The sequence below is a fragment of the Dermacentor albipictus genome, chromosome 10 (assembly GCF_038994185.2).
Source record: "Dermacentor albipictus isolate Rhodes 1998 colony chromosome 10, USDA_Dalb.pri_finalv2, whole genome shotgun sequence".
Classification (NCBI taxonomy): domain Eukaryota; kingdom Metazoa; phylum Arthropoda; class Arachnida; order Ixodida; family Ixodidae; genus Dermacentor; species Dermacentor albipictus.
In genome coordinates, this window is record NC_091830.1 from 23767555 (window position 1) to 23792527 (window position 24973).

The following is a 24973-nucleotide window of genomic DNA, read 5'->3' on the forward strand; positions in this document are numbered from 1 at the left end:
TCAGCCAATGGAAGTCCCCATGGTCGAGAAGAGCGCTACGGATAAGCAACCGGCAGCTCCTCAGCCAATGGAAGTCCCCATGGTTGAGGTGATCGATACAGAGAGGCCCGCTAAGAAGAGGGCAATCGCTAACGAGCAAGAAAGAGCACCAGGCAGGGCCAAATCGGAGATTCGCGAGTTGCTCTCCGCTCTAAGTGACAGCATAAAGCAGATAAATGAAAAGTTCTCGCTCTTCCACAGCAACATGGCGTCCATGGAGGAGCGCACTAATCAGCGGATCAGGAAAATTGAATCCTTCCTAGAAAACGTTGTAACACCAGTGCTGGTACCTAAAGCTCCTACACTCCCAGCAACAGCATTGACTAGTAACAGCTCGGGGGCGATCGGCCCTCCAAAGGTTAGCACAGCACCTCAAGAGCAATACGATGGCCACTCAAACTAGCTCATTCAGAATGTGGCAATGGAATTGCAGGGGTTTCCTTCCCAAGAGGGCTCCCCTGCAACAATATATTCCCTCACACGCAGAGAAGCCAAATGTTATCGTTTTACAAGAAACATTAACATCTAACGTCACGCTGTCTGGCTACAAGCCCGTAGCAAAACACGAAGAAGGACGGGGGATCGCCGTACTGATTAGCAACAAGCTGACCCACATCACTCACGACCTTAACATGACCGCAAGTAAAGTCGAATACATGATGATAGAGATAATTCCTAGCCCAACTAACCGCGAAAGTATATTCATCCTGAATGTCTACAGTAGTCCCAAAGCTCCAAGACAACGCTTCAAAGCCCTAATCACCAAGGCCACGCAACTAGCGCGCGACTCCCCTTTGATCATAGCTGGTGATTTCAACGCACCGTACCACACCTGGGGCTACCCATATAACACTAACAAGGGGGAGGAACTCTGGCGTGAGGCTATAAACCTAAACTTGATGCTAGTCACGGACCCAGCGTTCCCCACCAGATGCGGAACATCGTCGAGCCGTGACACGACACCAGATCTCACCTTTGTCAGGAGCAATGCAGCCGTCAAGTGGACGAACCTCGGGGTAGACTTTGGTAGCGACCATTATATCTTGGCCACGCACCTCCAAGTCGAGCAGAAGAGACAGCGTATGTTCCAGTACACAGACTGGGACAAATTTCGCAAAATTAGGGAAGAGCGAACGGAGAGTGTGGAGAAGCCTAGCCTCGAACAATGGGTTGTACAGGTTAGGCAGGACATCAAAGCTACCACCAAAGAGGTTTGTACCGATCTTCCAGTGGAAAAGATGGACAGCCGTCTGGCTCACCTGTTGGAGGCCAAGCAGTCGCTCCTCGCCAGGTGGGAAGGACAACGGCTCAACCGCAGGCTAAGAAAAAAGATATCGGAAGTCAACAGAACTATAGAGGAACACTGCAGAGCCCTCTCTAAACAACAAAGGGATGAGGTGTGTAACTCGATCGACGGGCAGCTGCGCAACGGAGGCACCTGGAACCTCCTAAAGCATCTCCTCGACGAGACAAACACTAAAACCAACCAACGCAACACACTGGCGCGCACCCTACACATAGCAAAGCGAGAATATACGAGCAATGAAATTTTATCCCAACTAGTGAAGAAGTACCTGTCAGTCGCATCGGGCCCTACACCACCTTGCCCTGACTACGAAGGCTCCGACAACACTGAGCTCGACGCAGATTTTGGGATTGAGGAGATCAGGCAGGCGCTCCATGCCCTCAACGGCAGATCGGCTCCGGGTCCGGACAAGATCACAAACAAAGCTTTACGGAACCTGGACGAGAAGTCCATCGAATACCTAACGGACATCATTAACCAAACATGGAGCAGCGGTAAAGTCCCGGAAATGTGGAAATCGGCCAACACCATTCTCATTCCCAAGCCAGGCAAGCCGCCCAGCCTCGATAACCTCCGCCCAATTTCGCTCACATCGTGCGTGGGGAAGGTTGCTGAGCACGCAATCCTAAACAGGCTTTCACGCTACCTGGAGGACCACGACATTTACCCACACAACATGATCGGCTTCAGGGTCGGACTCTCGACGCAGGACGCGATGAAGCTCATCAAGCATCACATTATTGACTGTAATACGCGGGACACGAGAGCCATACTAGGTCTAGATCTGGAAAAGGCCTTCGATAACGTTCTTCACTCGTTCGTTTTGAACACAATCTCGAGTCTTAACCTGGGGAAGCACTTTCATTTCTACACGAGATCTTTCCTGTCAAATAGAGAAGCCACACTTAAGATCGGGGACCTGACTTCAGACATGGTCACGCTGGGGTCTAAAGGGACGCCACAAGGGGCAGTCATATCCCCAACCCTCTTTAACCTCGTCATGATTGGACTATCCAGGACACTCTCTGCTATCGATGGTATCAGTCATACCATATACGCAGATGACGTTACCATCTAGTGTACGGGAGGTAGTGACGGACAGGTAGAGACGGCCCTGCAAGAGGCGATTGATGCTACCGAGAGATACCTTGAGTCCACGGGCCTTCGGTGCTCACCGCACAAGTCGGAACTGCTACTTTATCGACCCAAGCGCAGAGGCCCGAAACCAAAGGGGTGGAAACCACTCGCCGAATGCGACATAAAACTGCGCACAAACGACGGAGGCTATATTCCGAGGGTGGATGCTATCCGGATTCTCGGCATGATGGTAGAGTCGAATGGTTCAAACAACCAGACAGTGCTGCGACTCACTAAGAAGACGGACAATACCATCAGACTAATCAGAAGAGTGGCCAACCGGCAGCAAGGCCTCGGAGAAGATAACCTCGTGAGATTGGTACATGCGTTCGTAATGTGTCATTTCACTTACGTCGCGGCTATACACAACTGGCAAAGATCGGAGCGGGATAAGCTCAACGCATTAATCAGGAAGGCAATCAAGAGAGCTCTCGGCCTCCCCATATACACTCACACGGAACGCTTACTTCAACTTGGCATGCATAACACGCTAGAGGAAATAGCGGAAGCACAGGAGAGGGCCCAGTTCGTCAGGTTATCTACCACACAAGCTGGAAGACACATCTTACAGGAGCTGGGCGTTCCCCCCACAGTAATCAAAACAAAGTTCTGTAGCATCCCTCGAGAGCAGCGGGACCGCATCATTGTCGCCCCGATCCCACGAAACGTCCATCCAGAGCACAACGTGGGAAGACGTCGGGCGCGCGCGAAGGCTCTCCTGGAAAAGGCTCGTGAACGGGCTTCGGAGAACAGTTTCGTAGACGCAGCGCGCTACGCCGACGGACAGGCCTTCGCTGTAGTTAGCGTAGATCATGAAAGGCAAATAACAAACGCAATCTCGATTCGGACGACGTCCTCTGAGATCGCAGAGCAGGCTGCAATAGCGATGGCCTTATTGGACGACAAGAGGACATCAATCTACAGTGACTCCATATCAGCTGTTAGGGCATTTGCCAAAGGTACCATATCCGAGCTGGCCCTAAGGATACTAGGAAGCAAGGAGATCAAGCCACACACATTGATCTGGTTTCCAGCCCACATGGGACAGATCGAGGGTGCCCCGCCCAACCTCAACGAGTCGGCACACGGAGCTGCGCGAGGGATCATCAACCGCGTAGCTACCGGGCAGCCTGACGCTGGGGGTACTGACAATCGGGACTCTCCTTCATCCTACACCGAAATTACTCAGCACTTTTATTTGGCTCGGAGGATCTACCCCCTCCCACATTGCAAACTCAATAGACCTCAAGCTTTGACACTCAGGCTTCTACAGACGGGGGTTTACCCAAACCCCCTACTTCTTCACAAGGTGTACCCCGAAATTCAAACAAATGCATGTGCACTTTGCAATGATTTAGCGAGTTTACCTCACATGCTCTGGCGATGTCCCGCGTTACACAGCGATAAAAACAACACTTCTTCACGTTGGGATGCGGTCCTACACAGCCCCAACCTCGAAGAACAGTTATGGGCTGTCCAACGGGCCCGCGACGCGGCGGGGAGACTCGGCCTCTCTGTCCCGACGTGGGAGCGGCCCGCTGCGCGCTAGTGCGCGCCCTAAAGGACCCTAATAAAGTTTTTCATCCATCATCCATGACCATTAGATCGAGCCGTAATGGCAGCCCATCGTGTGCCTTTCCACGTAATTAACTATGAAGAAACGAAACATGGGGTTAATGACATTACAGTCCTTCATAAGTGCACGCAAATCGACACGTAGTTTGTCGCATAGGAGACTTCTCGTTTGGCCAGTTCGAGCAGCCCGCTAAATGTAGGCGGACAAATTGGCGATGTAATGGCACGCCCGATCGTTGGACCAGAGGAGCTAAGAGACGTCGTGCTTGTTCAGTGCTCAGCAGGATGACGTCCTAGAGGTAGACAGAGACAGAAGAAATGGCAAAGACATCGAAGTTGACCAGAAGAAAAAATCCCGGTTTGGTACCCTACGGTGGGAAGAGAGGGTAGGGGGTGGTGTAGGGATGGGTAAGACCAGAGAGAGAAAGAGAGCACAGACGTACACATTCACGGGCGGTCACTATCACCGTATACAATCCTCGCACAGTAGCACATGTCGCAGTACGGGCATCATTTAAGGACTACGGTCGCTTGTGCAATGACGACGTAAAATCTCCCGCCAGCCGTCTGTCTACCTTGCCATATTTACGCTCTACATATCCCAAAATATAATCAACAGGTGTACTCAAATATTGTGACGTTTCGCCTCCCTTCATGACTCGTCTGCGATAGCCTGAAAATCATCATGGCTTCTGTTTCGCAATGTAACAGAGGACAAGTTAGTAACAAAGTGACATGGACAGAGTGAAAGAACTGATAACCTTCTAATTTTTCACTAGAGCATCTCGTATACATGCGAGCATTCGAGGGCATGCAGTTAAAAGGGTAAGGAAAAGTGACAGTGAAATGAAAATGGATGAAAAGAATGAAAACTTTTGTTGACTAAGAACGTGTCCTAGGTTAATAAACGTGAAAAAGGAACTAAAGCAAAAGAAAATGCGACCAACTCGAGGCGCATACTTGCAAGGAAAACAAACTGTGTGTTCGCGCATTGTCCTGCCTCTGCCGCCATGTTGCTAACTTATCATCCATTGCGCTACGAAGCAACGCGTCTAGTTAGACCGTTTCACCAACCAGCAACCGTCACAGCCCTTCCTCGCTAGAAAATAACTCCGTGTGTTTCTTCTCTCCCAGGAAGGAAGGAAGGAAAAAGTGGAGAAGGAAGGCAGGGAGGTTAACCAGTTTCGCTTAACCGGTTTGCTACCCTACACATGGGAGCGGGATGGGGGAGATGAAAGATGGGAGGAGAGAGAGAGAGCACATAACACAGCGAACACATCGTCAGTTACAGTCCGTCACTCTTGCGCAGTACGCGATATCACTGTCACAGCCGCTTGTCCAAGCCCGTATCCTTCAAAAACCGAAGTAGTCCCTTCGTCGCCTTCAGCTGCGATGTCTTCTGTCGGCGATGTGTGAAAATGGTTGCAACTGACAATGGTCTATTGTCCAGGTGCGCTAGAACAGATGCCATGGACTGTCTCTGAACATTATATTCAGGACAGTCGCACAGAATGTGTTCCAGCGTCTCCTCGTAAAGACAGGCATTGCAGAGGGCGTTATCGGCCATTCCAATGCGAAACGAGTACGATTTCGTGAAGGCCACCCCTAGCCATAAGCGATCTTCTCTCCCAGTGTGTCAACAGCTGGAATGCGACCGCGTTCGTAGGTGTACACGTGCACGTGGCGAATCCGGGCCAAAGTGGGCGTAACAGGACGGTACAGGTTTCAGCTGAGGTTGCTCTTATCAGATGACGCCGTAAAACTGCGCTCTGGTTTTAGGCATGATAGTGCACACAGGGCTTGACGATGTCACCCTCACGGTTGTCCTTGCACGTTAAAAGTCCCTGCTCGCGCTTCACTTCTGTAGTGCTTCTATTTGTAATTTCAATTACTAGTTGAAAACGTGTCATCTGTGTTTCTCCGGCTCTTTCCTAAACAAAACATTAATTATTAGGTTTTACACGCTGGAACCACACTTAAATTTACGCGCTTTGGCGTGTATGTCTGCCACACAACGATAATTGTCATCTGCCTTGCTTGCGTTTCCTTTCTTGAAGACTCGGCGCTCGCTGATTTCCTGTCGAGAATGCGCTGTCATGCTGATAACGCGCATGCCGTTCATGACTGGGAAGTAGCGGGCTCGCAGCGTTAAAGAAAGGAAGTGCGGGCAAGACAGATGACGATTATCGTTGTGGGACCAGATAAGTCCCAAAGGGTGTAAATTTGTTGAAGAGTGCATGGCCTAATTATGACGCACGCTGTAGTGGGAGAACTCTGCGTTGATTTCGATCACCCGGTGTTCTTCACCGTGCACCCAATGCACGGCGCACGAGCGCGTTTGCATTCTACAAGACCACGTGACCTCGTGCCTCGCAGCGCAAAGCCATGGCCAAAGAAACCACGGCATATGGCTCCGTCTTGTCGTCTTGTCTGGATTTCTGTTTCCGCGATGAAGTTAACCCGACTCGCCCGAGCTTACCGTGTTACTAGATTTACGGGCGTTCCTCTGCCGAAATACGTTTCAAGCCTATCGCTTCGTGGATGGTCCATGGAGGATGCAACCCTTAGTATCACCCGGTTGCCGCAGTAAAGTGGCATCGTCACCAAACGCACACCGGCGAAGCGCGATTAAACGTCTCCTTCGCCCGCAAGCGAGCCCTATCGGACGTGCCACTGATCCCTCCGTCGGGGTGTTGCAAAATGATATCGCTTGTCACGAAGATTATAAGCCGTCTCGCTGGCTCACTTGACAGCCCCTTCGTCACATACACGCTCGGTTACGTTTACGCTAAGCGATGTTTCATACGTGTCTATCTGGAAGCATTGGGCGAAAAAAAATTCAAGTGGCGGTGGTGTCATCGTCGGGATCGTACTTATACAGCTGCTGATCGACAGATTGGCTCACGTCTCAGAGCGTCGCCTGGGCTGTAAAGTACGGAGGCATTTGTGGGCGTCGCATTTAGAGTTTCTATTGCATCTTACGTTGCTGCAATAGCGAAGCCGCCGTTCTAACGCTACCTTCGTTTTGATTACCTCGACGCGAGCGGATTGAGTCGGAAGTCGTGCGGATTCAACTCGACCCTACCGCGTTTTCGAGCGTCTCCGCAAAGCGGGTCGGCGGAGTCGACAGCAAAATCGCATCGACGCGTTGGATTCAGCGCTGCAGCTGCTCTTGGTTGTGCGGTGCAAATTGATCGGGCATCCCGCGACATTTCATGGACAAGGCATTCTATGCTTGCAGCTTGTACGAGTCTTGCGAACCTAAAAAACCAGCGCGGCACCACACGATAACAAAGCTACCAAAACGCGAAAGTGCGGGTGGCGCAGAGTCGATCGAAAACAAATCCTTTGGAGCCCTTCGCGTCGCTGTCAAGGGTGAATGGATTACCTTTTTTTCTAAAATTTGTATGGAACTATAACAGTAGCATTTTCTTCAGTGTTATAATGCAATACAATTTTTTTTCATTACGAGTGGTTGACCACTAGTGACAGAATTATGAGGAGTGCCTACATCATCGGGCTCGTGCCTGAATGTCTCGGGGGTGTACCAAATCGTGTCCCAAATCATGTCCTCCCACATTTGCCTCAATTTCTCGCCTTACTAGAGCACTGCCCGCGATAACACTGATGCCTTAGACATTCTCGAGCATTATCATCTCACTTTAGCTTGGCCTAATATTTCCCTTTAGCGTCCCTTTAAAGCGCGTTGGGTGTCAGCCCTTAAAAAATCACACTAATTTTGATGTACGCCTGCTAAGAGTTTGCACGGATCTCCTGAAGTCGATTCCTTGATTCTTTCGAAACGTTGGCACCAAGAACATTGAGTCGCCTGGTTCCTCCGCAACGTTGATCAATTATAGATTTGGCTTCCCAGAACGGCACAGGGAATGCTGCGGATTGTACACTTTCGACGACACATGGTTATTTAACGTGAGCCGAAATCTAAGTGCGCAAGTGGTTCGTTGTTATTTTATTTTTGACATTCTTTCTTTTCATTTCGCCCTCACCATAGTGGGACCGTCGCGGCCGGTAATCGCACCCTCGACCTCCTGCTCGGCAGCAGAAACGCCATTGCCACCGTCCCGGGTCTTTCCGCAGCGTTGTCGTTAAATGAATATGTTGACAGCTGCAGTTAAACCTTTTTAGCTAAAATTGCCAGTTCGTACCCAAAGGCGGGTCGTCTCACTTGCAACTAAACCCCCCAAAAAGCGCGAAAATTACCTCACGCTTAAAAGATAACGCTTAAAAGATGTCCGCCTTAATGTGCAACACGAGGGCTCAGGTTCGTTCCAGTAAACACGTGGGTTGCGCCCCCTATACCAAGAAAGCGTGGCGAGTGCTCGCGCTCTTTGGTGGTGCCGCTCGGCCCATGTGGTGTTCCGTGACGGGAATGCGTGCGACCGAGCGGTTATCAACCAGCCGCGTTAAGAAGAGAAAAGCCAGATAGCGTGGCTCACGCGCACGTGGATGAAATCAAATGATGCGGAGCTCTCTCTCTTTTCATGCGTAAACAAGAAGACGGAACAACAGCGTCCGTAAAGAGATACGGGGAAGCGAGGGCCAGAAGTTTCTTTTTTTCTTCTTCTTCTGAAAATGTTTTCATGTTATTTCTTTGTCTGTCTTCGGGTACCACTGCCGAGCCTCAGTAGCGTGAGTCGGCCTCGTCAAGGCTTCTCATTGTATATGTCGAAAGTGTATATATCTCATTTTTTAAATGACTGCCACGAGCACAAACAGTTTCTCTGCATACATCTGATCTGCGTTTACCTACTTTACCTTCAGACGCCGTGCACCAGCGGCATGAAATTTGGAACAGCAGGAACTTGCAAGAAACCCAAAGTATCACGGTGGCTGTTTCGGTGAATTTGCTCTGCCCGATTTGGCATACTTAACCAACGTGTCTTTATGGACTTCTAGGCAAGCACCCCTTTGGCATAAGGGTTCTTTCGTGATCCGGCGCAAAAGATGACGGCGCTGGTACCATCACAAACTAGTTTTCGAACGCATTTCTTTTCGCTATATCTAGCCCGTCCTCATCTTTTGATTTCCTCAACTTTTCCAAAAACAAAATTATTTTTTTTTCATGATGCTTGACGCAACATTCGTAGAATCGTAGAACAAGCCCAATTTTGTGAACATTACGAAAATTTTTCGTAAGAGTTTGGCTGGTATGTAATTATGCAGGTTGCGCGAGGTGCAAAAAGAGCAGAAAACGGAAACGTCCCCCTGCCCAGGACGTGGTACGCGTTCACGTACCACGTCCTGCCTGTGCCAACGTACAGGCAGGACGTGGTACTGCGCCAACGTGATGGGTCCCGCAGTCGAAGGGCAACAAGTAACGAATAAACAAACAAACGAAACTGCCCTAAAGACGGGTTCACTTGTGACCAACTTTAACTTAGGTGGTCAACGTATAGAGGCCGCAGTACGGGAATTTTTTCTTTTTACTTTGACACCCGGTACCACGTATTGCCCGAGCTAGATAATGAGTGAACTAACGGGACGGTCGACTCATCGAATGATCGGCAAGCACGGCAAACCCTATACCTCGCCGGCAGGTATCGCTTTTCACATCACGGGCTCCTAGCGTTGTGCAGTCTGTCGCGTGCAGCCTGCCAATCAAGCGGAATCGCCGAGAAACCCAAGCGTAGCTCGCACCGACTGCTCAGCGTTCCATTCCAAGCATAGTTTCGCCTCCGTATACCTGATGCCGAGGTACGACGGCACAACGGCGCGTTTGTAATAAGGATGGTGATCACGTCCTAAATGGAACAGGCGCGCTGTGAGGCTAGTAATGGGAGCGTAATGGCCGAAACAAGTATAAGCGAAAATTGCAGCATGCGAACATGGCCATCGAAAGCACTCCAGGCTTGTTGAATACTTCTTGTTCCTCAAAAAGTCGCAGTGCAACACGAGAAGCAACTCAACACGTCCACCAGTGGGGTAGAAGAAGGGAATTTCAGCGGGTAAACTAGAACGACATAGTTTGGCAACGTTCCTCTTTTAAACATACACAGATAATGCAAATACCGTGAGGCAGTCGTTATAACATAATGTTCCATTATATAGTGTTCGGAAGGACCGCTGACTTTTGTTCAGAGGCCCACGCTAACAGCCCGGCACTTAGAACTTTCACTAAAGCTTTAGGAAATGTTCAATAACAACAGAGCCACACGGTCACTGCCTTTGAACAGCGTGGAGAATTCAGGTGGCGCTACGCAGCTTAGCCCCCTAACGACGACCTGCCGAACTAAGTCTTCTGATTCTTGATCTTCACGGTAACGACAAGTTGAAATTTAACCAGGGCTCCCAGCAGTACTAACTAACCTTTGTTTAAACCTTACGGGGTTCAAACCTCGTGCACGCATGCATTAATTCTCAGGGAACGATATCCCGGCTATCGAGTACCACGTGTTAAAATTTGAAACTAAGTTTTACGTGCCGAAACTACGATTTATTTGTGAGGCACACCGTAGTGAGGGGACTCCGGATTAACCTTGACCACCTGCGTTTCGTTAAAGTGCCCCAGATGCACGGTGCACCACGTGCGTTGTTGCATTTCACCCCCCGTCGAAATGCGGCCTCTGCGACCGGGATTCGAACCCGCTACCTCGGGCTAAGCAGCGCCGACGCCGTAGCCACTATACCGCCACTGCGGGTACGCCACGTGTACTTCCGCGATGCCTCAAGATAGCACCTCTACGGAAAAGTGGTTGCGTGCCATCAGTTCTATCAATAAGGGACTCGGGTCACGATGAAGGGTGCCCCGCATTTGACACGGCGCCAAAGAAAGTAGAGGAACACCACGTGTGCGAGTCCGGTGGAGACTGCGTGATGACCATTACTGCATCTCAAACAACACCGGTGCGCACGCCATTGCTCCGGCCTTCGCACCTCCGAGAAAAAAAAAAAGAAAAGCTCGTGGCGCAACCTGCTCGTCACGCAATAAGCAACTCTGACTCGAGAGTTCTCGCTTTCAGCGCCCTGCGGGAGTGCTATAGAGCATGCATATGTCAGAGACGCGACATGTGTAGGCTGTTCCGCCTCATCTAGTAGAGGTTTATCTTTCCTAAAACGTTTCGTCACCCTTTCTTTTTTTCTTTTTATCGCGCTTTCGGGCGCCGCGAAAGACCACCGTTGCTCGCCTGCCAGCATATCTGGCCGAGATATCCCAATCGTAGGCAGACTCACTGCCCTCAGACATATTCACCGTCCGGCAACAACCAAGCATGCTTGAAGTGACCGGGAATGTTTCAAAGCACAGATGGCCGATTTTCACGCAGGACGGGTCTTTTTCCTTTCTCTTTCTTTTTCCTTTGACTGAGTCTCTACGCCAACTTCGTGGCAGAGGAGATGATTGAACTACCATCATCGCTTGCATGAAGGTAAATTCCCTCAGGAAGCTTTTGAAAAGATCGAAGAAAATCTAACAAACGTTAGATTTTAGGTTAACAAACGTTAGCTTCTTAGGTGTGCGAAAATTGCGCACCACATTCTCTGTCGCTCTAACAGCAGCAGCCAGAAAACACGGTGGGAGACATTACCCTCCTCAACCCTCTTGTATTCTCAATCCTCCACTTTCTGAATCGCCCCGTTGAACCCATAGCTTAGATTGTTGGGCATCTCAAAGCTGCATGTTTGGACCCGCGTCGACAACTAGCCAGGTGACCGGCGAATCCATTTGCTCAAGCTGCTCCGAGTGTAAATGTGAAAATGTGAGCGACCCCACGAACCCCACTGTCCTTCTCCATCCAGCACAGAGGGAGCAACAGGGAGACAATAGCTTCTTCTATGGTGTACACCTGGACCAGTAGCAACAGGGACAGAGGGAGTTACCGTCTTTATTCAGCACCTAATCCCATGACCTGTGGCTCCAGGACGTCCCTGGTACGGAACACCGAGGTTTGCTGTGAAAATTTCACTGAGGGCAGGAAATGGAGAGAGAGAGAGAGAGCGAAATAAAAGAGATGAAAGGTGCCACTATGCACTGGGGCAAGGGTTACATTGATGAAAAGAGAGAGAGGAGATAGAACACAGTTTCGCGCCGTTCAGGATATGGGGAAGTGATATCCAGCTTTGTAGGGATGTGGGCCGAAAGCGAAGGTGAAGTACTTGGGAGCTATACAAGTATCATCCTCAAGTGGCTTCGCATACCCGAAAACCCGATCTTCTTTGTACGCCTTTCACTCTTTTTTGGAATTGAGGGGAGGGGTGTCTCTGCTTGAATTATTTTTTGTACTCCTGCTCGATAGCGTCCCCTAACATTGAGACCCCTATATCTAATAAACTCCTTATTATGGGCAAGGAGATCTTGGAGGACGTTTACAAGGGGGGGCCGATTCGTGACGGTTGGTTCTCTTGACACAATGAACGCACAGGCAGAACCGCTCGTGTGAGTCTCTTCGAGTGTTACTGTCTCCTAGTTTGTGCACGAAAGCCACCATCAAAGAATAGCTACCGACTGGCCCAAGCCTGTAACCCTATGCAGGTCCGTAAGTCATGGGCGTTATCGGACCAGCCACCACAATGTCGCATTTCGCTATCCCCGCGGTAGCCTGTATACGATGACCAAAGCGTCGAGAAAGAATTAAGTCTGTGGGGTTTACCAAAGCGGGTTACCTATTAGATGAAGTTATGGACGCGACGAAGATTGCAGACAGAGCAGGGGTTCGAACGAAGACCGCGAATGTCTGCCTTTCTACGACGCCTTCACAAGCGCGAGTGGAACGCAAATATGCCACAGCAGGACCAAGACCGAGACATGGAGGAGCACGTGCTAAGCCGTTTCCGAGAATGGGTCAGTACCAAAGAGTTCCGCTTTACTCTGTCGGTTTTGGCAGAGTACCACCAACTCTGCTCCGCGGAGGGATGTCAAGGCTAGCGACTAGCTTGACATCCATGCGCGATGCCAATGCTGCTCATCTGCTGTGGAGGCAATCTCCGGGACTGGAAGGTGCTGTCACGGAAGTTCTTGGAACCTTCTGTTAAAAAATTCACCACTCTGGCCACTCAGCGCCAGGTCGAGGGTATACGGTTCCCGTCCAACAGCGGCAGCGGCGGCCGATGAGACGGACTACGAGCTTTTTTGCAAGATCGAAGCAAACCATCCGGTGAGAAGCTTATCCGTAGCCCTTCACTGTTGCAGCTCTTCACAGTCTCTCGTAGCCGAAATGTTTCTTTCAAACGATACAATCAAGATCATTCGAAATCGGCCGTAAGAGTAATCATCAAGAGTTATATATTTCATGAACCATACGGATCACCAGTTTAATGCCAGTGAACCACAATGAGCAAGATGACCTCCGAAAGAGGTCTCCTTCCATCACAACATCCTTGCGAAGAAGTTCCACGTGGCACTGTTTCTCATTGCGACATTGAGGGCGCTGCCTACAATGTGCGCGGCTATTTTTATGCCTCAAGGAGCTCCGTCGTGTCCTTCACTCCTCAAGAGCGACAAATCTGTATAAATTCTACCCAGTTAAAGCGTCATCGTCTCAGTAAACAAACCGGGCTGTCTTTTGTGTTCTTTTTTTTTCCTTCGTTATCAGCGATGTGGTCAGCATCTATTTACACCTACGCTCGCCGGTTTTGGCCTGTCAGCTCCTTCGGATGCGGAGGCTATCATCCGGCAATACCCCAGTGCATAACTGCATCCACGTGCAAGAAGAAAGATAAAGATGCGAAAAGCAGACACAAGCACAGCGCGCTGCTGCCGATAAGAAAAAGAAAAAGCAAGGAGTGTAGGAGAGAAGGGAGGGGGGTCGCAGGACGCAACGATAAAGAAGCCACGTTTACATGTCCGGTGGACGCGTGCCGTGTCATCACGACGCGTTGTAGGTAGTCAGCCAAAAAACTGGAAAGGAGCGCAGTTTTCGCTTCCGTCTCTTTCGCAAGCCATTAAGGGCTTGACCTTCCAGTAGGGATTCCGATAAGGAAACTAGGAATTCTAGAAGAGAGCATCTTTCGAGGACTCGAACCTATGCTCTCTGAATGAACGACTGCTCTTCTCTGTGCAAGACTGCACTGAAACGTGGCGGCTTGGATGTTTGCTTACAATTTCTTTGCTGCGTGGAAAGTTCTGCTCTTTTCTTTATCCTTGTTGGGCGTGGGTCGCGCTAATAGTTCAACAGCTAATTTCTTATACTGCGTGGTCATCTTTTTGTTAGCCTCTCTGGCACATGGAGATTTTCTGACATAGTTCCTTTTCCAAACCTGCATTCGGCGCAATTCAAGATCCCGCATCGGAAAGATCCAGATCAATGTTAACAAGTCTGACTCGAGATCAGCTCCCTAGCTCTTTTCGCTATCTTCATTTTTTCTTTGCCGTCCGCTGTTAAGGTTCAGTGAACAAGAAGCGAACCTGAGACTTCGCGATCTGAAACAAAGAGCCAAAGCCTTCAAACCACCACGATCCACCATGTCAGAGCCCTCCCACCCACCCCCCTTTGGAGGATGTTCCGAGACGGGTGACCAGTCAAAACGAAAGCACACCTGTGGTTTCCGACCGTTAGTCGCCTCGGTCGAGTCTCCCCACGGAGGTTGCTCGAGCTGGAACGAGACCGGGGCCGTCAGGTCCTCGCCGCCGTTCTCTCCGATACCTCTCGTGCGCGATGATGTTGGCGGCATGGTCGTTGTTGTGGAACCCCGGGTCTGGCTATACGTCGGTCCCCCTAAAAGCGTGGCCTACTGGCTAGCTGGCTGGCGGTCGGCTAGCTGGCTGGCTGGCTGGCTGGTGGCTGGCTGGCTGGCTGGTGGCTGGCTGGTGGCGCGCGAGAAGCAGGACCGTCTCTCGGGACGTCTCGCGAGGCACTGACGACCCCCGGAGTGAAGTGAGAAGCCTCTTCCACCGAGTCGGCACAAAACCCCAGCGCGTGCCGCCAACCGAGAGTTAGACGCAATCTGAGATCCCGTGACTGCGGCGTCGTCCCAGACGCTCCTCCCGCGGTTCTCAGTGGTGCGATGCTCGCGGCGTGCTTCGAGACGCCCGCGCGCGGTTCCTCTGTTAACTTTTTTATTTTTGTTCTTCCTCTTCTTTTTCTTTTTTCTTCTTCTTGTTCTTCTTTTCGTTTAACAGACACGGACGACCGTAAGGCAAGAAGCCGCCGGCCCGCCCGAGACTTGCCTCGCCTCTTGCGGTAGACGAGGCCGGGAGAACGGTATACGGTTGCGCGCGCGGGACCCGAGATAAAAAACAGAGCGTCCGGGAGATAATTTTTTCTTTCGGGGCTATCATATGGCGCCTGTGGTGGCAGTGGTGTAGTGGCCCGGAGAATCGGGAGGGGAGGGAGGGGGGGATGCGGCATCGTAGCCGGCGAGATTCTGCAGGGGGCGGGGAATTCTCAAAGTGACACCGCGAGCCTCCAGCCAGCCGGCCGGCCCGGGGTGGGTGGGCGCTGGCCGCGTTGCGCAACGTGTTTTACACACACACACGCGCACATACACATGCACACACAGACACACACGCACACGCGCGCGCGCGCGCTAGCTCACTTTGCGCACACGTGCTTACGCACACGCACATACAAACATACACACGAACATACACACGAGCATACACAAACACATGCGCGTTCCTGAGGAGGGGAGTGTCCCCAAATGTGTGGGCTCGGCCCGGCAGCGTCCACTTCGTGGAATCGAACAAGGCAGCGTACGAAGCGAGGGACTCGGGTTCGGGTGATATAAGACAGCGCGCACGCCCTGTTATCGGCGATGTCGTGGAATGGGCGCCTTCGCGTTGTGTTTCTTTGTGTTTTTTTTTGTTTGTTTTTGTGCCAGACCCCCAGCGAGTGTCCCGTGACTTGGAATATACACGCCGTGACCGTGCGCGCGCGTGTGTGTGCGTTCACTTGATCCCCGTCAGCTTAAGTGCGACGTCCATTCTCAGTACACTTCCATTCATGGAGCGCGTTGCTCGTACAACGCTAACAAACAAACAGAAATGGAAGGAAAAGAACGAATAGAGTGATGAACTGAGAAGGACTTCTTACTCCTTCTCGGCTCAAATTGAATTTCTCATTTTTAGTCACTTTAGTTAGGCCTGCGCCTAAACGTTCCTATTCCCGAGCCCTCGAAAGGGTCGCATTTGCAGTTTGGCCCTTGATTATTTGTCCATTGAGGCGTGAAGTAATTTTCGTTTGAGGATTTTTTTATTAATGGTTTTTCTACTTCTACCCTTTGGGTTCTCGCAGTTCATGTAACGTTTGACTTCACTGTGAATAAAATGGGGAAAAAACCGGCAAGTTCGTGCGAATGGCGAACCACTGGCAGTGATAGCAAGCTTTAACTTTCCGCTTGAACTCATCGGCCGGTGTTCTATAACTATACGCAGGTGCAACTGCACACGAATGCGACATATGCTCAAGCGCAAAATTTCTTGACACCTTTGAAAGCTTGAACGCGGCATGTACTGCATGCATTTGCATCGCGCAGGTACCACTGCGCTGCTCGTAAAGCATGGCGTCAGTTAAGTTACACAACTTTCAGACTGCGAGCATTATTATTGGTCTGTATTTTTTGAAGGAGTCACAATATTTCAGGTAAAAATCATACTCCGTAAATGAAATATCTCGCCACTTTCGTTCGCGTAGTTCAGCTGAAAAAAAATGTGATGTATTAATTAGTAAAAATGACGGTACCATCTCTGAGCAATTTCGCGGCAGAACGTTACAGCATAGACCTTGCACATACGGCACAGATAAACATGCGGCATTCATGTACATCAACATATATGGAACATCATGGTGACGGCGACGGCTAAAATTCGCCCGGGGTGTGCCTATAATGGCTATCGCAATTAAATGTTGGAAACGGATACGTCGCTGTGGCCACTCTGTGGCGGTAAATCGTTCCAACACCCGAAAATAATCTTGTCGACAGCAACGTCACAACGCGTTTACCGTTTTACCGAGTTTGCTTAACCGCTAGGGGCACTGGTGTTAGCTTTCCTTTCCCCCTCACCCGGTAAGAGTAGCGAACTAGAGATAGTCACTGGTTAATTTCTCTGTTTTTACTTTGCCTTTCTCCCTCTCTCTTTCTCTTTCTCTGTCTAACCAGTACCATTCAAGCACGACGTCAACGGGAAGCTAGTAGCCATTTCTCTCAGGGGCGTTTTGGTCAAGTGGGAGAAGTTTCTGCGCATCCTAGCACGTTTCTTTGCACGCTGGAACCGTGGACATCTTCAGTCACTATTAAAATGTCCGCGTTCCCACGTGAATAGGCAGCGCCCGCAAACGAAGTGGTGGGCGGGTGTCGGCTTCTAACTGCTTCCCTCTTAAGTCGAACATTTGGCACATCGCATGTGCTTCTTTGTTTTACTCACTTCTGGCTCTATGGAATATGCATTTTCCAGAAAGAACGTGACGTGTAACCCGCGAACGATTGGTATTGAATGAAACAAGTACTGCGAAGGTGTAACAACGCTTCTTTTGCTGTGCTCCTCTACCTCGAATCCGCACCAATGTCTGGTTTGTCAAGAATACATATCATGAGACGTTATTACGTCATACTCCGCCATAAAATATATTTCCTGAGGACGTGACCACTCGTCTTCCAAGGAATCATCAACATTTACTAACTCGGCCCATGGACGTATGTCATAGGCATGCGACGCCTCAATAACCGAGGATATCTACCACGAAAGTTTGTCAGGTCCTCTTCAGCAATGGACACCTGCCATGTATATGTAAGTATTCGTCTGCCACGGACATCTCCCATGAAATCTTCCCCCGTTAATATCTACCATTGACACGTAACTTCTCGATCACCCTGTACATCTACCATGGACCACGAGCATGGACATGCAACAACTCTTCAGTAACCCTGGATATGCAGAATTGACATTCAAGAGCTACTCCTAAGTGATGGACATCTATCATGAACATGGAACTACTCCTTCGTGATTGTGTATATCTACCAGTAAAAATTAAAAAATCCTGTTCTCCTATGAACATCTGTCATGAACAAATGATAGTTCGTCTCCCGTGAACATGTACCATCAACATTTCTCAACTACGCTGCTCCTGTTGACAAGTGCCAGGAGCAGGTTACGAATTCCCCAAAACCATCACTTTCTTGCTGCTGGTCGCCACACTCAAAATAACATCGTTCTGTAGTTCAAACTACAGCTGACGTCGGGCATTTAAGTAAAACATCAACCAAGGTCACGTGTCCATACGCCACGTGACCAACTTCCTCAGCGCACCACGTGCTTAGGCTGGAACATTGTCCTGAGCTCCGGGACTTGCCTCGCAACTTTACGTACAGTACCGTAGCGATGTCGCAACTGCCTGTATTCTTGTGTACAAGAGCTGATACTCGAAAGATAAAGGCTTGTAAGTAGATACGGAAGAGCGTGGAAAGGGTCATCTTTGACTCGGTGTCAATGTTTGGACGAAAGGGCTTGTCTCCATCCGAAGCCTTCACGAAGGCCTTGCCGGAAAACCTCGCCACAATTCTGCATGGCCCTTTTCTGAGCCATGCATTTCGTTCGTTCTTCCATATTTCGTATGTAAACTATTGATTGACGCTAGCATTGAATACCCATATACAGTCTCGCTTATATATATATATATATATATATATATATATATATATATATATATATATATATATATATATTCGGGGAAGTAATACAATCCCTTGCTCATTTGCCCTGTGTATCTTGTGCAGGCTTAGTACTTTTGTTGTGTACATTTCCTTATGTCAATGTCCATTTTCGTAATACTATATCGTAATGAGTCTGTCTTACTCGCGCATACCGTCATTTTATTTCATGGGAAAATACAGAGTGCGTCGCACTTAGATTAATTACAAAATGCCTTTTGAAATATATATTTGGTGGCTTCTGCGCCTATTATTGTTTGTTTGTTGTTTTTCCCAAAACACAATGCCTCGTGAGATGGTGGTTACTAGCCTGGCTTTTCCCCTTCCCACGCTCTCTGTCTCTTTGCATGAATGTTTTCAAACGCAATTTTCTGCGCAGCCCAAGTTATTCCGTGGCCCCGCGTGGTGTGCCCTGACAGGTCTTCTTTAATAATATTTATCATAGCGGGACGCCCGCGTAAGCCTGTGCGTGCCAGCACGGGATACAGTGGAAAGGGTAAGTAAGCGACGCTCACCCGCGGAGTCGCTGCTTTAGAAGAACGATGAGTTACTCCGCGCCAAGATTTCTGTTTTCTTCTCTGGCTGTCTGTCTCTCTCTCTCTCTCTGTCTCTCTCTCGGCCACCTCCTTTCCCCGGAAACGCGCCTTGCATCTGCCCGAAACTGGGCCACAAAACTCGGAGCAGGGCCAATGACCCCGTATCTCGGTGCACGCAGCCCGATGCCGGAGCAGTCATATCCACACTTTGTCCGACGTCGCATTTATGCGCTTCTTTTTTAATCTAAGCCCGTGTTCATCGCCGCCAACGCTCCGCGCACAGCGAAGCTGTTCGTAAAGTTACGTCTAAGCCTGCAGCAAAGTTACGTCCGTGACGTTCCTGAAGTACGCGTTGTGCTCAAACAGCCTCGAAAACCCTATGGGCGTCACACGCCGAGCGGTTACGGCTTCTCCAACTAAGCAAACGCCTGCACACCCTCCCCCCCCCCCCTACAGAAGAAAAAGAAGCTGCAACCGCGCTGAGTTACCGTCTCGTATACGTCGGAACTTCATTATGCTCGATCCTCCAATCTTAAACTTCCGCAACAGCAACGCCACTTGTCTGACGAAATGGTCCCTGCGGTTCAGTAAGTCACCTCAATCATTGCTACGGTGAGTCGCTTAAGAAAAGCGACTGCAGTCCGAAGCTTTCGAATAGACGCTGAAACTGTCTGAAGACGAGAAGGCTTCAGAGTATAGCTGTGATTCGAGCATGGCTCTGCCAAATGTTACAAAATCTGTTGATTCTATCTTACATTCATGGCAGGGCGCGTATCGTAGTCCTTATTAATCGGGATCTGCGTTACGGCAGCCGTACTACAAGCATATTTCAGTTATTTATTGGTTTTACTTACTCGCCAAACGAGACGGTAAAGAAGGAGGTGATTTTCACAAGAGTCGCAGTGTTTCTTCAAGTCTCTACTTCCGCGCATCCTAAGCGCATACGCGCTTCTTAAACAACTCTCCTCTAAGAATGGCGTGCAAGCCTACGTGTACCCCTTTCTTTTCGCACCAGCGGTAGCGAACGTAATCTTTGGCAAACATCACTTACAGCTTGTACATAGACAGAGGGACTGAAAGAACGACGAAGACAAGCACTGTCTCTCTGTCTATGTGCGCGCGGTAAGTGATGTTTGCGATATTATACCAGCTAGCCTGTTCCCAAACCCTGCTTCGATAATCTTTGGCTCAACCACAGCACGTTCAGCTATGTGCGTCCGCGATTGTTGTTTCGTGTCTGATTAACTTGTCTCGCCACAGACGGTGAACGCTAGTATAGTCTGAACCACGGTGAGAGCACTACGAGAAGCTGACTACACTCCGTGGCTATTGCTGTGTGTGTGATTAAACGGCCTGCCAACGAAGGTGACCGCTGGTCTGAATCACGGCAAAAAAACCATTATGCGTGTGTTAGCTACACGTGAGCGTCGAGTATGGCTATAGAGGTGCATGTCGACGCCTCGAGAGGTTTGTATATAAGCGGGCCGATACGACACTCTAGCTGGTCTGCCCTGGTACTGATCACTGAATGCCGATCCAAATCCAGGTCAAATAACCTGCCAACATCACGTACCGACATTGAACACCGCCGGCCGCAGCGTGGAAGCCAGCCGCCAACATCGAGGCGCCCATTTCGAGGATCACTTACCCGCCGCAATGGTGTGGATGGACTCTTGAAGCTGGGTTTGCGTTTGTCGTTTTTGATTCCGTGGAATGTGGGCTCGTAAATTATTTTCTTTCGCCCTTATAATCTACAAAATCAGGTTCTATCGACAATTAGAGTTCGTTGTTTGATACGGCGATTGCGTATCGTAAGTCTTCTACTTTGTTACACCAGTTCTGTGCGACTGTCAGTCTCATACTTTTTTTTGTCTTACAAATGCACAGCTACCACTTAAGACCTGTTTGCTTTGTTGTTGTAAGGTTCGTTTTATATCACCGCTTTTTGTTTTGATCATTCCTCTGTCTCATTGATAACGGCAACTGGAGAAAGCCATGCACCAAACTCTACCCCGTTATGCCGCCGCTCAGAATAAGCTAACGCTTCAAGCCTAAGTCGGGGCACCAATACACCTCCAATCTCAACACCTGCTCACCGACATATTCATTTTGCCAAAACAAAAGAAAATCTCACGCACAGAGACTTCAGCTAAGGACCGGCACCGTGCGAAGTTAGAAGTTGCAATTCTACGCTGCAGATTCGTCCATACCATACGTGCGCCTTTGTGAAACTACCACATTTTTACAGCACGCCGTGGCGGCGAAACGGGGCATGCGCTCTACTGTGGCCTCCGAGATTTCTGCGCACACGTTTGCGCATTTTCTCGCACATACACGCGATTTCGCGTGATTTGACACGCGACGCACACAAGGGTTGGCACAAGGGGGCACGAATCAGTGCAGACGGCAAGTGAAAACAGACCTATCAGAAGAAAGGTCTGGTGCGGTCAAACACCTCGGAGGCACATATGACACAAACGAGGCTTCGGACAAGAGGCTGCAGGAATCAGTGCGAAGGCAACTTAGTATGGCAAGCAAAAGTTAACAACACATTGAGGCATGACGCTGGCAACATCCGTCACGGTGTCCTCCTCAGTTCCAAACTGAGAACGGCATTATCCGATAGAGGAACGTTACCGTAAACACCGACGAACTGGTCAGTTCAGATGCCAGGAAATCCCGGGCGAGGATTGGTGCACTCCCGTCGGGCATGCTGTGCCGCAGTGCTTACAGTATGCTTTCCGCGTGATCCGCAGAACAGCAAATAAAGACGGTGCCGCTTTACGCGTTTGTCTGACACTAATGCTACTCTAACGATGGGTAACACTCCCGACGGATAGGTATCTTTTTTTTTCTTTCATATCTAGAAAGGATGCATTGTACATGAGCGATAGAGCACGCGAGCACTACTCGAGAGTAAAAATGTGCGATAAGCATAGGCGGTAGACAGCGGTGTGGGTTAGAGACAACGGTAGTACTCGATCACTTAGCGGAAAACAAAGATTATGTAGAGCGTGGAGCGAATAACCGCGGTTGTCTGTTAGAATAACAAAATCGCTTCCGAAGGCAGGAAAACGCAGCCGAGGAATTGCATAGGGCTGCAGGGAATGTACCTTTCTAGAAGGACACGGGTGACCCCTAGCGGCAGACCGCTGAGGAACCGGTGCGCTGGCTCCGCTGTCGTCTGCTACCACCAAGTGTTGGCGTGGACGTTGTGACGTGCACGAGCAACATCAAACATTTTCTTGCTGCTTTAGGTCAGCATAGTGCAGCGCAAGCTTCCTGCATTTTTCCCCATATGTACAAATATACGCTCATCGCGATTCAAAAAAAAAATTTTTAGTAAGTCCTCACTTCCTTGCTGGTTTGCTTAGCAGGAGTGCCGTCGGGAATGGTTTTATACAGGGACGTGCGTTTTTCCCCTTAGGTTGTATAAAAAGACATTCTACTCTTACCGCAGCTCCATTCTTGCTAACATTTTGCAGAAGGATCTCATTCTCTTGCTCAGATCGTTCAAGGTAACACTTATCGTTGTTACTTGCCTAGTTTTTATAGAAATAACTCCGAATTTGTGGTCGTCTGCATCTCTCAGATACAGCTCAGAAACAGGTTTAGAATCGAATCTTGAAGGCTCTCTTCTGCCACATTGCAGACGATGGAAGTGACATGGCAGGCATGTTTCAGACATTGCCAACTGCAAGGAGCGCAGGCAAAGAAACAATCACAGACTGTTTTCTTTTTCTTTTAACAAACCTCACAAGTAATTACACATGTTCTTATATGCTTAACCAATGTCTAAAACATGCCGGCTTCGTCACTTCAGTCATCTGCACCAAGGCCGAGCATGGCCTTCGAGATTCACTTCGCAATCATTGCTCGAAAGTGCATCTGAGAGGTGCAGACGAAGACAAATTAGCAGTTTCTTTCTCGACAGACTCGGCAAAGAAAAACCGAAAGGTGTTTTACTGAATAATACAGACTATAAAATGTGATCTTTCTACAGCACTGCAGCTGGAATGGAGCTGCGATAAACGCAAAATGTTTTTTTTTTTTTTTCAGCGATTGTACAGGTTCACTAATGGTTGATTTAAGGTTCGCCGCATAACAGATTTGTGTTATTGTGAGATCATTTAGAACGCGAAGATAAAAATAATACCGGCCTATGAAGCTAGCTCTCGAAGCCTTGAGATTATGATAAAGCGGGTGGCGTAGGATCTCAGGTGTGGTACGTAGATTGGGCTACCAGAGCTTGCCAGGGGGCTTTTGCGAGATCGCCTTTCCGCGATCCACATTTTCCCCCAACAGTACACAGTGTGCACTTCACCACTTTGCGGTGCGGTGCTGCGGCTAAGCTAAATAAATCCCATGTCATGGCGTCTTTCTTTCGTTTTTTTTATCTCTCGTTGATATTGCCTATCGAACGTGTCTCACCGGGTACCCAGCACCTTCGCCTGCCACCTTTTCTCTCTGTCTGCGGCATGATTAAGGCAGTAAAATAATCTTAAAATACTTGGCGAATGTTCCTCAGTAGGCAAACTAGCAGCTCACAACCGACAACCACGAAATATAAGTCAAAAAAAAATTTTAATATGAAAAACTTGCACGACGCCTACAAAATAACATTGCCGGCAGCTCCCTGGCGCACCCTCTCGCCAAAAGATGCCACCAGGGGAAAGCGTGGCGCTGCACGCTTCTCAAAGGTCCCTCAGGGGCCGTAATCAAGTTAGGAAATTTGCAGGCATAGGTTAGTATTACTTGACGCAAAACAAATTTAATTGCACGCAGATAACTGGGAGGCGGTTTTGTCCTGCCGGAGACGTAAACTGAAATGATGATGATGATGATGATGATGATGATGATGATGATGATGATGACGACGACGACGACGACGACGACTGCGATAAGCAGTACGTTAAAAGTAATGAGCTAGAAGCGGTGGTCAGTTTCGTTTCTCTTTTTTTCTTTAATGGGTTCAGGTCTATCCTGTACTCAAACTGACCCTATAGGCGCCTTTATAAACTTCTTTCTGACCATGGTGCTGTTTTCGTCAGCCTTTACAACGGCAGGATTGACCTGCGGTGGTCTTTGAAAAAAAAAACACTGGGCAAGAATAGTGACTTGCAAACTGGAGTAAGCGATTCTCACAAAAGTCCACATCTCGCATTGTTCACGTTAAAGAGCAAATAACTCACATTTATTTGTTGCCCTTCTCGTGACTCCCTATTCTCAGTGAGTGGGTAATTTCCCAGAATCTTTGCGTGGATACTTCGAGCAAAAATAATGTGCTCGGTGTTGCATAAATAATAGCGGATACGCGCGCATGCCAATTCCACTCAAATTTACACTGAGGCAGCAATTTGTGGTGGGTTCAGGTTTAATGCCACGTTTGCCAGCATTACTATCTGTACACGTGCTATTTCACAGTAAAGCTGGAGCGTGCATCGTTTACGACGAGGTCACTCGAAAAATGTCGATTTCGCTGAAACTGAACGGTACCGCCATCTGTCAACGCTGATGTTAAACGCACGTTTGAACATAAACCAGGCGCTATCAAACATGTGACGTGTCCTTAATATAAATACGAAGGTCCAACTAACCACACCGGTAACGTCCTGGCATTCGTACACTTGGATAAACTTTCGTCAAAAAAGTCACTTTCGTGCACCTTGGATAAACAGCAGCACTGCCTCGCATGCGGTCTGGTAGACGATTCCAACAGTTTGCGTCTCAGTGCACGACGCAGCAAATAAACCAGCGCCGCGATGAAAAAAAAAAGAAA

General features: G+C 49.2%; 2 protein-coding genes across 6 annotated transcripts in view; one reads left to right on the plus strand and one right to left on the minus strand.

Annotated features, from left to right (window-relative positions):
• B9d2 (B9 domain-containing protein 2) overlaps positions 1-24973 on the plus strand; it is a 969675-nt gene that overhangs the window by 840743 nt on the left and 103959 nt on the right. The window lies entirely within an intron of this gene.
• LOC135921702 (uncharacterized) overlaps positions 1-24973 on the minus strand; it is a 120764-nt gene that overhangs the window by 30004 nt on the left and 65787 nt on the right. The window contains exon 1 of one of the 5 annotated variants that reach the window (XM_065456009.2): positions 14549-14941. The exons of the other annotated variants lie outside the window; for them this stretch is intronic. Coding sequence (XP_065312081.1) covers positions 14549-14683 — 135 coding nt within the window. The 5' untranslated portion in view covers positions 14684-14941. Of the gene's footprint in view, positions 1-14548; positions 14942-24973 lie in introns of those variants that run through there. 5 annotated transcript variants of the gene reach the window in all.